Source organism: Ovis aries, chromosome 7 (assembly GCF_016772045.2).
Source record: "Ovis aries strain OAR_USU_Benz2616 breed Rambouillet chromosome 7, ARS-UI_Ramb_v3.0, whole genome shotgun sequence".
NCBI lineage: Eukaryota > Metazoa > Chordata > Mammalia > Artiodactyla > Bovidae > Ovis > Ovis aries.
This window is the reverse complement of record NC_056060.1, coordinates 24,746,659-24,761,784: the sequence shown is the minus strand read 5'-3', so window position 1 is coordinate 24,761,784 and position 15,126 is coordinate 24,746,659. Positions and strand designations below refer to the sequence as shown.

Genomic DNA, 15,126 nt, shown 5'->3' with positions numbered 1-15,126 from the left:
GCTTCCTGGCATCGAAGATGGGAACCAGCAAGACTTTCGTACCAAGAAAATACAGAGAAGCACGCCTGACCCTGACCGCGAACCCTCAGGCCGCCGAGAAAGGACCTCCGAGGCTCTGGGGCAAGGGCAGGCAAAAGCAGGGTGTGGTTTTTTGGAGTGATGGAGGCGGGGAGTAAGAGGAAGTTAGGAAACTTTAATGAGACTCCTAGGAGAGTTTCTGCATCCAGAGACCCAGAAATGGCCAATCAGAAAGAGCAATGAATAAGGTGGCTTGTAATCCAGGGTTTACCGCGGAGCACAGATCGACAGGTATGCGATTCCACTTGGGTGCTGAAGATCCCTGGCTGGGAGCACTCCTAAAACTTTTCCTTTCCCTCTACTCCATTCGAAAGAAAAGATCTGAAGCTTAGCGGCTCGGTAACCCATGGAAACTCGGACACACCCCTCCCCGGTGTGGGAAAGTTCTTGGATGTAACCACCCTCTGGGAGTCAGTCACACTGGTCCCTCTGTAAGGGAAATTGTTCAGAGGCTACAGCAGTGCGCGTGTGCGTGGGTCTATCCCAGAGTGCTACTTTCAGGAAAAGTAGACCAATCTCTCTCTCTGACCGAGCCTGCAGGGAATGCGACCAAGGATTTTCCTGTCTATCGGCGACAGGCGTGCCACATCCGTCAACGGAAGCGAACCTGTTGCTTGATCTGATCTCCGACCTGATTCTCTCTGTGAGTTTCACAGCCATAGACCAACGACCCAACAGAGGGGAGTTTCTTAGTCTTCTGAAACCACTTGCAATAAGTCTCCAGTGAGATTTTTTCCCCCTCCTTTCTGCGTGGAATTGCCTCGGTTAAAGAAAAGGTCTTTCAAGGAAATTTGCGCTAATAATCATTGACAACTTTCTCAGGCCTGTGAGAATACAATGGGTTCTCCTCTCTCCGAGTTTGCTCAGGTCCTTAGGGATAAATGAAAACACTGAGGGAAATTCCACCTACTCAAGAAAATTCAAAATTATGAGCACGGGTACCGTAGTAAACAGCTCAGGGACGAGGTGTCTGGACCACTCGTGGTAGTGTGGCCGAGCGGTCTAAGGCGCTGGATTTAGGCTCCAGTCTCTTCGGAGGCGTGGGTTCGAATCCCACCGCTGCCAACGGTGTGTTTTAGTATAGCTGTAAATCAGAAGTAGTATAATTCAAGCTGAATCCATGAAAACCTTTCTCTCTCGCAAGAATTTCCACGAAACCTTTCAATCCTGCTCTGAAATGCTTATTTCAAACCAGGTTAGCTCGGGTTTCTTCTCAATAACTTGTGCTCAAACTAGTTGTTTGCACCTCACTTTGCTTGTATCTAAACTTTTGCATTCTCACAAGGGGGAATTCTTTCTGTCCTCCTCTTATAAAATCCACACTCACACTGAATCATTCTCATGACCTGGCTTAGGCACCATCCAGTAGGAAAGACTTCCTAGATAGTGCCCCATAGCCCCCATCAGCCCTGGTTTGGGAGCCAACACTGGTTTAGGAGCTGCAGCTCTGTGCTCTGGAAATAACCTGCACAGACTTGATTTAGTTTTAATCACATTACTCTTGTAACTGAAGATGATGAATGAATGCATCCATGCAGAAAGCCATTTCCTTCCAGGCTTCCAGCTCTCACTCAGGCATTATTGCCTTAAGGGTTGGGGCAGGGCAGGTAAATGGTTCTTTTGAATTTGACTTTGCAGGTGGGTTTGTGATTCCAAAACCCTTAAAAGCTGATTTTTGGCTGACTCCGGATGTCAAGCCCAGTGGAGTGTTCTGTGAATGTTGGCTTAGCCACTGCTTTGCCCCTTCTAAGTGAATTCACTTACCTTGGAGACTGTCCTGGTCTCTGAATCACCCAGTTGCAATGCCTGTTGAGAACCTAACTCAGTGTGGGAAAGAGGAAGGGACACACTCAGGGTCTATTTAGTAGTGCCCTATCAGAATGGTTGTCCCATTGCCCTTCTCAGCTGTTTCAGCCCCTGTTATCCCACCGGCTGTACAGCTCTCTCAAAGAGGTAGAGTATTTCCCTGCAACGCCTTGAAGAATGAAAGGTACAGAGCAGACAACAAGGATTCTGCATAGGAACCAAAGTCTTGGGATTTTTGGTGACACATTGATTCTGCCTTCCTTTTTATGTCATTCCCTCTCCTCAATCAAAATTATCTTCTGTGCCCTCACAGGTCATCTGCTGTTTCACTTTGATGACTCCTCCAGATCAGTGCCTTTCCTTTCTATCCACCTCTCACTAAGAAAAATCTTAAGACACACACATACACACAATGATCATATTTTTGTGCTTTGTGAAGAGGGGGGGAAAATCCTCTAAAATCTTTAGTTTACACTACGGTTTACTCTTAGTGTGGCACATTCTATGGGTTTTGACAAAATGTACAATGATATATATCTACCATCATTAAAGTATCATACAGAATAATTTCACTGCCCTAAAAATACTCAGGGCTTCCCCAATGCATTCCTCCCTCCCCTATAACCTCTGACAACCACTGACCCTTTTATCATCTCCATAGTTTTGCATTTTCCAGAATGTTGAGTATTTGTGGTTGTTGTTGTTTAGTCGCTAAGTCATGTCGGACTGTTTGTGACCCCCATGGACTGTAGCCTGCCAGGCTCCTCCGTTCATGGGCTTCTCCGGGCATGAATATTGGAGTGCGTTGCCATTTCCTCCTCCAGCTGAATATTTGGAATCATACAGTATGTAGCCTTTTCAGATTGGCTTCTTTCACTTATACACATTTAAAGTTCTTCCATACCATTTCATGGCTTGATATCTCATTTCTTCCTGGTGCTGAATAGTATTCCATTGTATGGATGTACCACAGTTTTGTTTGTTTACTTATTGAAGGACATCTTTACCGTTCCCCAGTTTTGAAGATAATACACATATAAAGCTGGTTCATGGGCAGGTTTTTGTGTGGATATCAGTTTTCAACTCATTTGAATAAGTACCTAGGAATGTGATTGCTGGATTGTATGGAAAGAATATATTTAGTTTCGTATTCTTCCACTGTGGCATGGTGTATTTTTAAACATCATTTGTAAGGTTAAAGCTCTGGTTTTTAAAAAATGTCCTTTGCATTATGTAGCATATTTTTAAAAAATACTTAAATTATACAGAATACAATTTACCCACAGATAAACATCTTTTGCTGTATTTCCTTTTTTCCAAAAATGAATGATAAATTTCTAGGAGTAGGAAAAGAATACTTGATGAAACACAATGTCCACTTTTTTTTTTCTAAAACACAATGTCTTTTTAAGATTCCTGATTTATATCGCCCAATTGTACTACTCCAGAAAGTAGTGACAATTTTATGAGAAAGTCTTTGTCACTGTATCCTGGCCAGTATTAAAAAGTAAACACTGTGTAATTTGGTGGTGAAACAAAATCCTCTAGTTTGAATCAGTATTTATTTCTTATTATTGAAAGAACATTCCCACATGCATATTTTGCTTTTTTGCATTGCTTATTCTCTACATTGTTTGTTCACACTCTTTTGAAGGACAGATATTTCTACAGTATTTCTCTTTAAACTCTGAATTGCTTAGTATAAATTATTCATGGTAAGGGAATATTGTAGGGCTGGGGGAAGGGGTTGAGGGATATTACCCAATATTCAGTTAAGACTAGCTGGTCTTCAAGATTAGGAGATACCATTCAAATCTTAAAAGGGTACCGTTATTTCATGCTGCTGCTGCTGCTAAATCGCTTCAGTCGTGTCCGACTCTGTGCGACCCCATAGACGGCAGCCCACCAGGCTCCTCCATCCCTGGGATTCTTCAGGCAAGAATACTGGAGTGGGTTGCCATTTCCTTCTCCAATGCATGCATGCATGCTAAGTCTCTTCAGTCGTGTCCGACTCTGTGCGACCCCATGGACAGCAGCCCACCAGGCTCCTCTATCCACGGAATTCTCTAGGCAAGAATACTGGGGTGGGTTGCCATTTCCTTCTCCAACCGTTATTTCATATCTTCTCAGTAAACCGAATCACTTATAATGCATGATCACAGAGAGAACATATAACATTGAGTTTTATGGTCGGCAAAAAGTTGTTCTTTTGTTGCCTGAAAATCAAATTAAACATTCCACAGTACTGATTTAGGAGATAAAACCTAGTTGAATAGGAGATTGCAACGAAAAATTAAACACTTCCTCTTGGCGGAACCGAACCGGTGATCTAAGGATAACAGAAGCTTTATCACCAATACAGTCCTCCCCTCTGCCAGCTGAACTACCAAAGGGTACGTCTAGTATGATAAAGTGTCGACTACTGAGCATTATAGTAACAGCCAGTGAGTGGCCTAGCTTCTTTGTATTTGAAGTTCGGGCTTAAACTGGAGGTCAAGAAATCTCCAGAGTTGAATCTAGGGTAGACTGAATCCTGGAGTAGCCTGGGGCAGGACCCAGAGGCTGAGTCTGAGGAAGTAAAAGAGCAGAAATCGTCCGGATTGGGGTGTATCTGCACAGCTTCTGGGCTGAGCTGTTCCAGAGTAATCGGCAAATCAGTTCTCGCTCCAGAAACAAAGGAAAAACTGGGAAGTCAGGCAGGTTGCAAGTGGGAAAATGCGCAGGACTCCACGCTCCGGTGGGAGCCGGAGGATCAACCTGTTGGCCGAGGTTGATTTATTCTTGACCTCAAACGCAGTTATGTGGACTCCGCCAATCCTATTATCTTTCCTCTCAAATCTTCAGAAGATAATTTTCCCTGAAACTTCACACACTGCTTCCTTTACTTTCAAGAGTCAGTGTAAGAAAGAAAAGCGCAGGAAGCACCACCCTCATTAGGGAGGGTACTCTCTCTAGGCCCCAGCGAGATTTGAACTCGCGACCCCTGGTTTACAAGACCAGTGCTCTAACCCCTGAGCTATGGAGCCAACGCGCAATACGTTTTTTACCATCGACTTCCCTAAGTTTTGAAACCTGCAACTAGATGACATTCAAATAAAATGTAATAGATATTTAAAAATTAAAAGGAATTTCTTTGGAAGGAAGCGCTTCTTTATATACGAAGAATAAATATGTTCTTGACTAGGCCCAAACGGGAATGTAAGTCACTGGAAGAGCACTGGTAGCGCCCACACTGCGTGCTTCTCAGGCTCAGGCCTGACAAGTCCCTGAACTTGGGCAACACCAGGGCCACCAGCGCGGCCCTGGGATAAAGTGGGGTAGGTGAGGGTGCGAGACACGGCATCACGTCATTGTCTCCTATCTGCTTGGATTCTTGTAAAAGTAACTGCTACAGCTCTCGTAGACTAATACTAGGCTTTGTTCTTGTTTAAAGAAAGGCGGACTTCTCAAAGCCCAGAGCGTGCTCGAGGTGAAGACATTCAGGGGTCTAGGCCGTCCCCACCACGATCTATCAGTGGAACCAGGTTCAGTCTTAGTCAGCCTGGGTCTGAGATGCCTCCAGGATCCCTGAAGCAGAAATAGACTAGAAGAGGAGTAACCTCTCCCTCGGTCCTTTAACACTCTTTGCCAACAGCTCGGAGTCTGAGCGGCAGCTGCTTCTCTCTCGGTCTCAGAGCTCTTCTAAATAACCAACCTGAATTCCAGAATCAACAGAAAGTGGCGATGCAGAGAATGGTTGGGAAGGGGGCTGTCCCCTTCTTTTCCCTCGCATCTTAGCCCGCCCAGCAATCTGGCGCGGATATTGAGCCCTGCGTTCGTTGTTTATCAAGTTTGTGCCCTGAGCCAGGAATATGCTCGGTGCGCGGTGCACCGTGTGACCAAGGCAGACAAGCTAGAGCCCAGCAGCTTCGTTCCCCAAGTAGAAGAGACTGCGGAGTAAGGACAACGCTCTCCCTTCCCACTCCACCCCCCACCTTCTGGGTGCTGGAGAAGCGGGCGAGGGCAGGCTTCTAAAGAAGAAAGTATTGGAAATGGTCGACTCTTCCCGACGTTTGCCGCCTTCCGCGCTCCCTTGAAGCGTGCCTTAAATCTAGATTTATAGTACAAAGTTCATTAAATTAAGCTGAAAGAAAACAGCAAGAGCATGATACAGGGTGTTGACACAGTGGGCAGGCTGAGGCAGTGGTTCCAGTATTTGACCTCCGCAGGGGCGTGGTATCGAGTTCCTCAGCTCTTGACCCTGGGCGGGAGGGCTTTCGATGAAATCAATGTGGTTTTTTGTCTTTACGTGTTCTCTAACTCCAGGCCACCTGCAGGGAAGTTTGTTCTAACTCTGTAAGAACTCAGACCCTCGCAAGAGGGTCCACAGGTGGACTAGTAGCTCAACCTGAGTCCCTTACTGAACAGTTCTACCTCTGGAACGCTGTGGCTCAGGTTTCGCTGAATCCGTACGCTGATGCTCCTGAAGTCTGGAGAAAATTGCTGGGCTTAGGAGAGGAATCAAAAATGGTCTTCAAACAACGTGATGCAGCGAACAGAATAAATGAATATTCTTAAAAAGGAAGACAGATTGGAGAGCTTGGCTCGTTGGTCTAGTGGTATGATTCTCGCTTTGGGTGCGAGAGGTCCCGGGTTCAAATCCCGGACGAGCCCCGGTGCTTGTTCTTTTTTTTTTTTTTTTTTCCTTTTCCCCCTCTTTAAAGCTAAATGAAGCCAACACCACTAAGCCTAGATCCACTTAGGCGAAGTCCCTTTCAACCTTGACCTGACTCAAGGACTTCGTTGTAGACAGAGGCCCCTCTAGATATTTTGTGAGGAATATCTTGCTCAGGCAGATGTTACGTCGGCACTTCGAGCGGGAAAGAAAACTAGTGCGCTTCTCATTCGGCATTCACACGGAGTAGGGTGGTGCCCGGAGGTGTGCTGGGGCTGCAACGCCTGACAGAACTCTCTTCCTGAGGCCCTAGTCTGTCTTCCTAGTCGCAAGTGCTGTACGCGGTCTTCCCAATGCTAAATAGGGGCTCCGGGAACCCTTGGGCTCAAGGGGTTCAGGCATCCACGCCGTCCAAAGGGAGTACAATTGAATCATTTTAAGGCATTATTTTCCAAAATACAGTATAACATAGTAACAGTTGTCTTGCCATTTCTGGCAAGAATCCACCAGACTCCACCAGACTCTTCACTTTGATTGCTCACTTGGAAAACCAGTGTCTACTTGTGACCTTAGGGTATGGTTAATCCCGATTTGTGGAAGTCGCTCAGACTTAGAATCCACTGGTATGATAGGCCTTCACACTTGCCTGTCTTCCTAAACTGCTTATCCAAGGGGGATCTTTGACAAGATTTCTGTCTGACTTGATCGTATTTGTCCTTTGCAAGTTTCTTCTCTTAGAAAGGTTTTGTGACCAGGCAAGAATAAAGAGTTTTGTGATTGGTGATTGGAGGGAGGGGAGAAAGTAGAATCTGCCAGGACCTCCTGACAGATTGACCCTCTACTGAGACAGGTGACTGTCTAGCCTGGGCTTTAATGTGTTTGCTGAATGACTACTGGTGGAGATGCCCAGTGAGAATTTGGATATAAAGTCCTTAGATTCAAGAGAAAGATCCGGAAAGGAATTTTACAAATAAAAAACTTAGAGCAGTTAGCAGTGATGTGGGTAAAAACCAACAGGGAAGAGCAATTATATAGAGAAGGAGAATTTAAGGACAGGCCCTGGTGATCATTAATGTTTAAAAATGTGAAAACAAAATACCCATGAGTGAAGGAACTAGAGAAGGAAGGCTCACGACAGTCACTTGCTCCGATGGCTTCTTTATTTGCTTAGGGCCCACTGACAATCTTTACCAGCATTTAAAGCAAAAAGTTTAGGGAAGATGACTGTGCTGCATGGAATGAAGAATGAGGGGAAGGTGTGGACAGATAAGTAAATCTTTCTTAGTATCTTGAGTGAGAAGGGGAGGACCTAGACAGTTCACATATTTAGCTTGGAGGTCTTGGGATAGCTTCACAATTATTTAATTGTCCACTCAAGGACAATCAGTGGATCTTTTGCTGCCCTGACCTGAAACCTGGGCAAAGGTATCTTGGGGTTGCCAAAAGTGCACTCCTTGACCTTGGTATGTTCTGTCTCTTAAGGGTTTTTATCAGTAGCACAGATGAAAGTGGCGTCTGTGCCACTTTCCTTCCATTGTCCTCCTTCCATCCTCCTTCCATTATCATGGTAAGAAGCAGAAGTACTGGCTACAATCAAGACAAGGAACTCTTTAGCACTTGAAAAAAAGGCTCGAAGGAGCAAATTAAAGAATACCCAGGCAGCTTGAGGGGGGAGATAAAGGAAAATTAGTTCTGAAAAGCAGAAATAGTTTAAGATGATCTTATGTGGGAGAGATGTGGGAATTTCTTATCTCAAATAAGATCTTTGGATCTTTGAGAAAGTAATGTCCATTGGGAATCAGAAACAGAGCACCTGGCTAAGGATTCAGTAGGTACTTTTTTCTAGAGTGGTGGAAATTGGGAGCTTATCTTCTGGGTTCTACTTGAGAGGAGCAGCACCACCTTCTACAGCTGAGTCTGAGTTCCGAGTTTATTTTACTGATGACACTTCCAACAGGTAATTTTGTTGCTTGTTGGTGCTGAGACCCACTATGTCATCCTCACTGCTTGGGGAATGTTAGGAGTCACAGAGAACATCTGGAAAACTTGTCAAAGTCTTTACTGCTAAAATCTTTTCTGTATTGGCAGATCTTGAAATACTTCCTATAGCCGCAATGCTTTTTTTTTTTTTTTTTTAGATGGGGAATCCAGGGGAAATATTCATATGCAAAACTTCACAAAATCATGGTTTTCCTGGAATGAGGATCTTTAAGGAAGGTCTTGACTATGTATGTATAGCTACTGAACTCATCTGCTCCAAGGCCCACTCAGGAGCTCAGCCATAGACTCAGGGCCTGTACAATCTTAGAGCTGCTAAACTGTCTTCCTCACCTCCTATGGTGCCTATAACTATGTTACTCCTATGCCAATATGGGCCTTTAATAAGCTATTGTCAACATGATCCCCTTTGAATTATACAAAAGTGTCCCCAGCAAATCACTATTGAGCGAGCATGCTTATTTGACACTTTTTCATTCCTTATGTAATTTTTCCCTACAAGAAACAAAAAAGTAATGAGACTTTGCTGTGTTCCAAATTACCAAGTACTCTTCTGGATGGCATGGAAACAAATTCAGATATGATCCAGTCTCTGTCTTTAAGAAGTTTGAAAAATAATGGGAAACAGGAGAAATGCTGCAGCTTATTATTGCAAAAAAAATTGTATCATTTAGGATTCAATCACAGTGGAAGCACTGTAAGTAGTGATAAATAAGAGATTTATTACAATTCTGGGAACTGATGAAAAAGTTTACATCAAGCTCTTGCTTCTGTGACTTGTGTTGGGCCTGAATCTGTAACCCTGGGGGTGAGCAGGTAAGGACCAATGGGCATTGAAGTGAGGGGAGAATGATTCAAACTTACACCATGAAATCCATAAAGACAAAATGAAATAAAAAGGGAAAACTGGAACCTACATCTGTCTCTCACTATCTCCAACCTTGTTGATATGGGAGATCTGCAGGAGAAGCTGGCTGCCTTCATCACAGAACTACGTATGCATTTGGCCCAAGAGATGGAGGAGGAGATCCATTTGTGCTAGAGGAGTTGTGGGTCCAACAGAAGCCCATACCAAGGAGTAAAAAGCAGACTAGCAGAATAGCATCTCTGTTGCATCGATAAGTGCAAGCTGCAACAAAGCCTGGCATTCTATGCCAATCTTCAGAACACAGTGGTTGTTGTGTGTGACATTTTCACCTTCTAAATCTCACTACAAATTTCACCACATCCATATAGAAATTTAGATCCATATAGAAAGGAAAATTCCAGATAATGTAGTTCCTGCTTAGACAGACACAGTCAACTTTCTTGGGCACCTCGTAGGTACCAGGCTGTGTTCTGTGTGTTTGGAACACATTCTTATTTTTAGCTTCCTCTTATTTTGTGATTGACACAAATCCCTCTGGGATTGACTTCTGGTTTTTATGCTCCATGAAATTAGGTAGCTTTTAAGGCAATATCTCTTCTGCTCTCTGGGCAACACTTCTAGATCATTCCAGAAGAATTCTTTTTCCTTCTCAAATTAGTGCTTATTCTTATTCCTTCCACTCGTCTAGTTCTCAATCAGGAATCTTTCAGGATCGAAATATTTAGTGTGTGTGTTTGTGTATTACTAATAGAACCAGATAAAAGCATCACTATTTCTAGTGACCATTGAAACTTTATGGCTATTTCTTTGCATATTAATGCTCAGTTTGCCAATTTTGCAACATTATTTCGAGGTTGATGTCCTGTCCATATTTTGATATTTATTTTTTCTAATCATTTTATCTATATATACAAATGCACTCCAACATGGAGTTAATTCCCATGTAGTGAGCGATAGCTTCCAAAAGCTTCTCTAACAAGAAAATACTTTACAGGATAAATCAATTTTCATATGACCTCCAATGTTATTTTGTAAACCTCCTTATCATCCCCTGTCTTTGAATTATTATTTGTCTCTTAGTCTTACCCTTTAAGACCAAAGTCGCTTGAGGTTAGGAACCATTGCTTATTCTTCTTATTATATATAATATAGACACTATATATAATAACATATATTACTGTATCACAGTATCCAACAAAGATGCTTAAAAAACCTTTGTTGAATGATTGAATACATACATACATATATACATACATAAACATTTGTCCAAGATTTCAAGGTCACCACAAATAAGAACCTCCATTTCCTTTCAAATATACAATGAAGTAGATAAAATGTAACACAAAATCTGATTCTTGGTAGGTACAACAGTAGTTGATATTCTTAATTTTTTTATATTGAAAGTCCTCATTCCATTCCCATTTTACTAAAAATAAAAGATGAATGAGGACAACAGATATTCAAATGTAATAAAAAGATGGACAAATGAAAGCAACATAATCCACTGATAAAATGAATGAATATATCTTTAATTCACCTTTATAATACAGTGTAAATTAGAAAACCACATTAAATGCTACTATTCATAAGCTTCCTTTTTGATCTGCTTTTCCAAAGGCATCTGAAATTGCCATGAAGAAAATAAGTCCCTTATTAAATTTGTTTTACCTCTTTTCCACCTAACAGTGAATGCAATTTTTTTCAGAAAGTATGTACAAAAATATACAGTTAATCTATTTATTTCTATGATTATAGGGCATTTTTCTTAAGATTCTTGATTTTCATAAATAATTTAAAGACTCTAATGAGAATTAGTTTTTAACTTTTGGTGACAATCCTACACGAACTCTTTAGGAATTGAATTAAAGCTATATATCCTCTTCCCAGACAAGCGCATATAGGCTCAGATATATACGTTTACATAATAATAGTGCTTATACACTTTCTGAAGCTCATTCTTAGATTCTCTGGTGACTATGGACCCATAGGTTAAGATTGCACAGGTTGGAGGTTCTTATAATGGTATTGAGTACGATAAATCAATAATAATGTGAATTTATATGAGATAGAATCAAGGAATTTTGCCTGAAAGAGAAGAAGGATGGATTTGATGCCTTTGTAGTTCTTTAGTGGTTCCAAAATTTGGTCGTGTGGTAATATCCATGATGAGGAGACAATGAGAAGATAACAAAGAAGGCTTGGACATAGGACATCCCTTAAGTGATGACGTCCCCTCACTTTCACCTCACTGTTTTCTTGTTGAAACTCTTAGCAAGTGAAAGATGCCACCAAAATCCTGCTATTACCTTCTTAAACACGTCCTTCAAAGCTTGTCTTACTCGCTCGTTCCGTAAGGCATAGATGAATGGGTTCAGCAGCAGTGTCACAAAGGTTGTTACCACTGTCACTGCCCAGTTGGTATCCACAGAACCACTCTGTGATGGCCGCACGTATAGGAAAATGGCACTTCCATAGAAGAGGGTCACCACCATCAAGTGGGAGGTACAGGTAGAGAAAGCCTTCTGCCGGCCTGAAACTGAGGGGATGCGCAGGACAGCCAGGACTATGTGACCATAGGGCACGGCAGTAATCATCAGTGAGGCTATGATGACAAGAGACGCTAAGACAAAGTCCGTTTCCTCCAGCTCCTTGGTGTTGGTGCATGCCAGGCGGAGCAGAGGGCCACTGTCACAGAAGAAGTGCTGCGCCACAGCATCCTGTTCACAGAAAGGAAGCAAGGCCACAGCCACTGTGGGGCCAAGCACTGCAAGGAGCCCCCCGACCCAGCAGGCCAAGGCCACTCGGAAGCACACAGCCCCGTTCACGAGCAAGGGGTATCGCAGAGGATGACAGATGGCCAGGTAGCGATCCCCTGACATGACAGCCAACAGTAGGAACTCAGAGGCCCCAAGAAAGAAGTAGAGATAGAACTGGGTAATACATGCAGCAAAGGAAATAGTGTTTTACCCTGAGAGGAAATTGCTCAGCATCTTGGGAATAATGACAGAAGTGAGCAGAATCTCTAGGCAGGACAAGTTACCTAGAAAGAAGTACATGGGAGTCTGCAGGCGAGTATCAGCTCCTATCACCCCGACGATCAACACATTACCTGTTAGAGTCAGCAGATAAACAAGAAGGAAGACGGAAAACAGTTCTGCTTTCGTGCTATTGAGATTTGGGAAACCCGCCAGGATGAACTCGGTTATACCACTGCTCTGGTTTCCACCAGGAGCCATTATCTTTCCCATCTGTGCAATAGCATGAACACAGTCCTGGTGAGGATTCTCCAAACAATCCGAAAATTTATTTTATCATGATATGGCACACGAAGCTCCACTTTCTCTAGTCACAGATCCTGTTAATACTTGAAGAACCTAAATGTCCATCAGCAGACAAATGGATAAAGAAGATGTGACTCATATATGCAATGCAATATTACTCAGTCACAAAGAAGAATGAAATAATGCCATTTGCAGCGACGCGGGTGGACCTAGAGAGTGTCATACTGGTGACGCAAACCAGAGAAAGAGAAATGTTGTATGCTATGACTTAAATGTGCATTCTAAAAAAAAAAGGGTATGATGAATGAATTTATCTATAAAACAGAACTAGAGTTACAGATGTAAAACAATAAACCTTATGGTTATGAAGGAGTAGGGGGAGGGATAAATTGGGAGATTGGGATTGACATATACACACTACTATATATAAAATAGATAACTAGTAAGGGCCTACTACATAGCACAGGGAACTCTACTCAATACTCTGTAATGGCCTAAATGGGAAAAGAATCTAAAAGGAGTGGATATATGTACACGTATAACTGATTCAGTTTGCTGTACAGCTGAAACTAACACAGCATTGTAAGTCAACTATACTCCAATAAAAATTTTTTTAAATGATTTGAAGGACCTGAGGTCCTCATCTAATTGATTTTTAGAGCTGAAGAAGATTTCCTATAAAGGGTAGCTAAAACTAAGGTGTGAAGATGACAGGAGGTTCCATCTTCACATCTACTATTCTAAGATCCCAAATGGTGATATCTCATTATTATAATAACAATATCCATTGAGCTGGACAAAAATTAAGAAAAATGATTTTGTGAAGCATGTGATTCCCATTCAACCAGAACTTAAGCCAGACTGCCTGGCTTTGAATCCCAGCATCTACACTTACTAGCAGAGTAGCCTTGGAAAAGTTACTTAACATTTCTGTGCAACTCAATTGTAAAATGCTGTAAGGAGCAAATGAATTCATAATGCAAAGAGTTGCCAGCGTTTAGCTGACAAACGATGTGATAGAGAAAGCTCTGGGCTCTAAGTTAGGGCACCAGAGTCTACGTTTGTCTTGCCACTTCCCTTGGAAGACAGTCAATTAATCCAGCCTTGTTTGTCTTTATCTGCTCAGCTGTAGAATGAGTCATAGGAATCTAGGCCATTAGTACATTTATTACACAATATTGCCTTTTCATGGAGACTTTCTCCTGCAACCCAACGGTCTAACAGAACTCAGTTTGTCACGAAGTGCTTGCCTATTTAAAGCAAGTTATATTTAAAAGGGAGAATAGGGATAAACCACACTGATTCAATCAGTCAGTTATTCGCATATTTTAATTTAGTGCCAACTTCAAGCCAAATATTCTGGGGAATGTTAAGATGAGTTTCTCAAGCTTTTTCAGTCCATAATACCAAGCTAAGTCTCTTCAAACTTTGGCCCTATTAATTTTGCCAGAGACAAAATTAGGAATTCCTGAATTTCTAATAAATTCAGAAATTAAGTCCTTACCAACTGATTATCGTAATTCCAATTCTGAAAACTAACACCAATTATAAGAACAAATCAATGATACTCTGAAACTTGTTTTTAAAGCCTCAGTTACTAGGAGAAAACTGATCACCATTAGCCATGCAAAGCATGAGAAATGACCTTAAGTCCTTGGTTCTCTGTCAGCCCTACAGTCCTCTAGCACACCCAGCAGTCTTCATTTGCAATAAAGTTTGTGTGTTAAGTTGCTTCAGTCGAGTATGAGTCTTTGTGACCCCATGGACTAAAGCCCGCCAGGTTCCTCTGTCCACGAGCTGGAGTAGATTGCCATTTCCTTCTCCAGGGTATCTTTCCGACCCAGGGATCAAACTCATATGTCTTACATCTCCTGCATTTGCAGGCAGGTTCTTTACCACTAGTGCCACCTCTCTGCTTACAATCTCTCACCTGCGGCTCCCACCCAAGTAGGAAAACTTTTGTACGTTTTGTTTAGGATAAAGCAATTCCCCTAGAGACTTCATTTGACATCTCATCTCCCTGTAGCCTCTATAGAGATTACCTTATTAGCAGCAAAACCATTCAGCTTTTGTTCTAGGTTGATTATGTCTCAGGTGCTAGGTTCGTTGATCTGAAGGTAAGGCATTGTCACTACCCTCATGCAGCTCACTGCCTGATGAGAATGACAGAAAAGGTAAAATGTGTCACACGTGAAGTGTCACAGGCAAGCCCAGGGGACTTGAGGGGGCACATGGGAAGGAATCCAAGCTGAAACTTAGACAGCAACTATTCTGGAAAAAGGTGATACCTCAAATAAATACTGAAAATAAGTATAGATTTGATAGGAGAGACAGGAGGTTTTTAATGGAAAATGTGAGCATAGTACATGGAAGTCGAAGCACAGAAAATAAGTAATGGAGTGAAATGCAATAGGACTGGTCCCCTCATAGAGGATTCTTTG

General features: G+C 42.4%; 1 protein-coding gene and 3 non-coding genes across 4 annotated transcripts; 2 read left to right on the top strand and 2 right to left on the bottom strand.

Annotated features, from left to right (window-relative positions):
* Positions 1-1,061: 1,061 nt before the first annotated feature.
* TRNAL-UAG (transfer RNA leucine (anticodon UAG)) lies at positions 1,062-1,143 on the top strand. Its single transcript has one exon. It is a non-coding gene; the product is annotated as a tRNA-Leu (tRNA).
* A 3,694-nt stretch (positions 1,144-4,837) lies between these two features.
* On the bottom strand, positions 4,838-4,910 carry TRNAT-UGU (transfer RNA threonine (anticodon UGU)). Its single transcript has one exon. It is a non-coding gene; the product is annotated as a tRNA-Thr (tRNA).
* A 1,555-nt stretch (positions 4,911-6,465) lies between these two features.
* Positions 6,466-6,537, top strand: TRNAP-UGG (transfer RNA proline (anticodon UGG)). Its single transcript has one exon. It is a non-coding gene; the product is annotated as a tRNA-Pro (tRNA).
* Positions 6,538-10,912: 4,375 nt separating this feature from the next.
* On the bottom strand, positions 10,913-12,640 carry LOC101116235 (olfactory receptor 6S1). Its single transcript, XM_012181063.4, is given in 1 exon segment — positions 10,913-12,640. A coding segment is annotated over 1 exon segment (996 nt). The 3' UTR covers positions 10,913-11,644.
* Between the last annotated feature and the right edge of the window lie 2,486 nt (positions 12,641-15,126).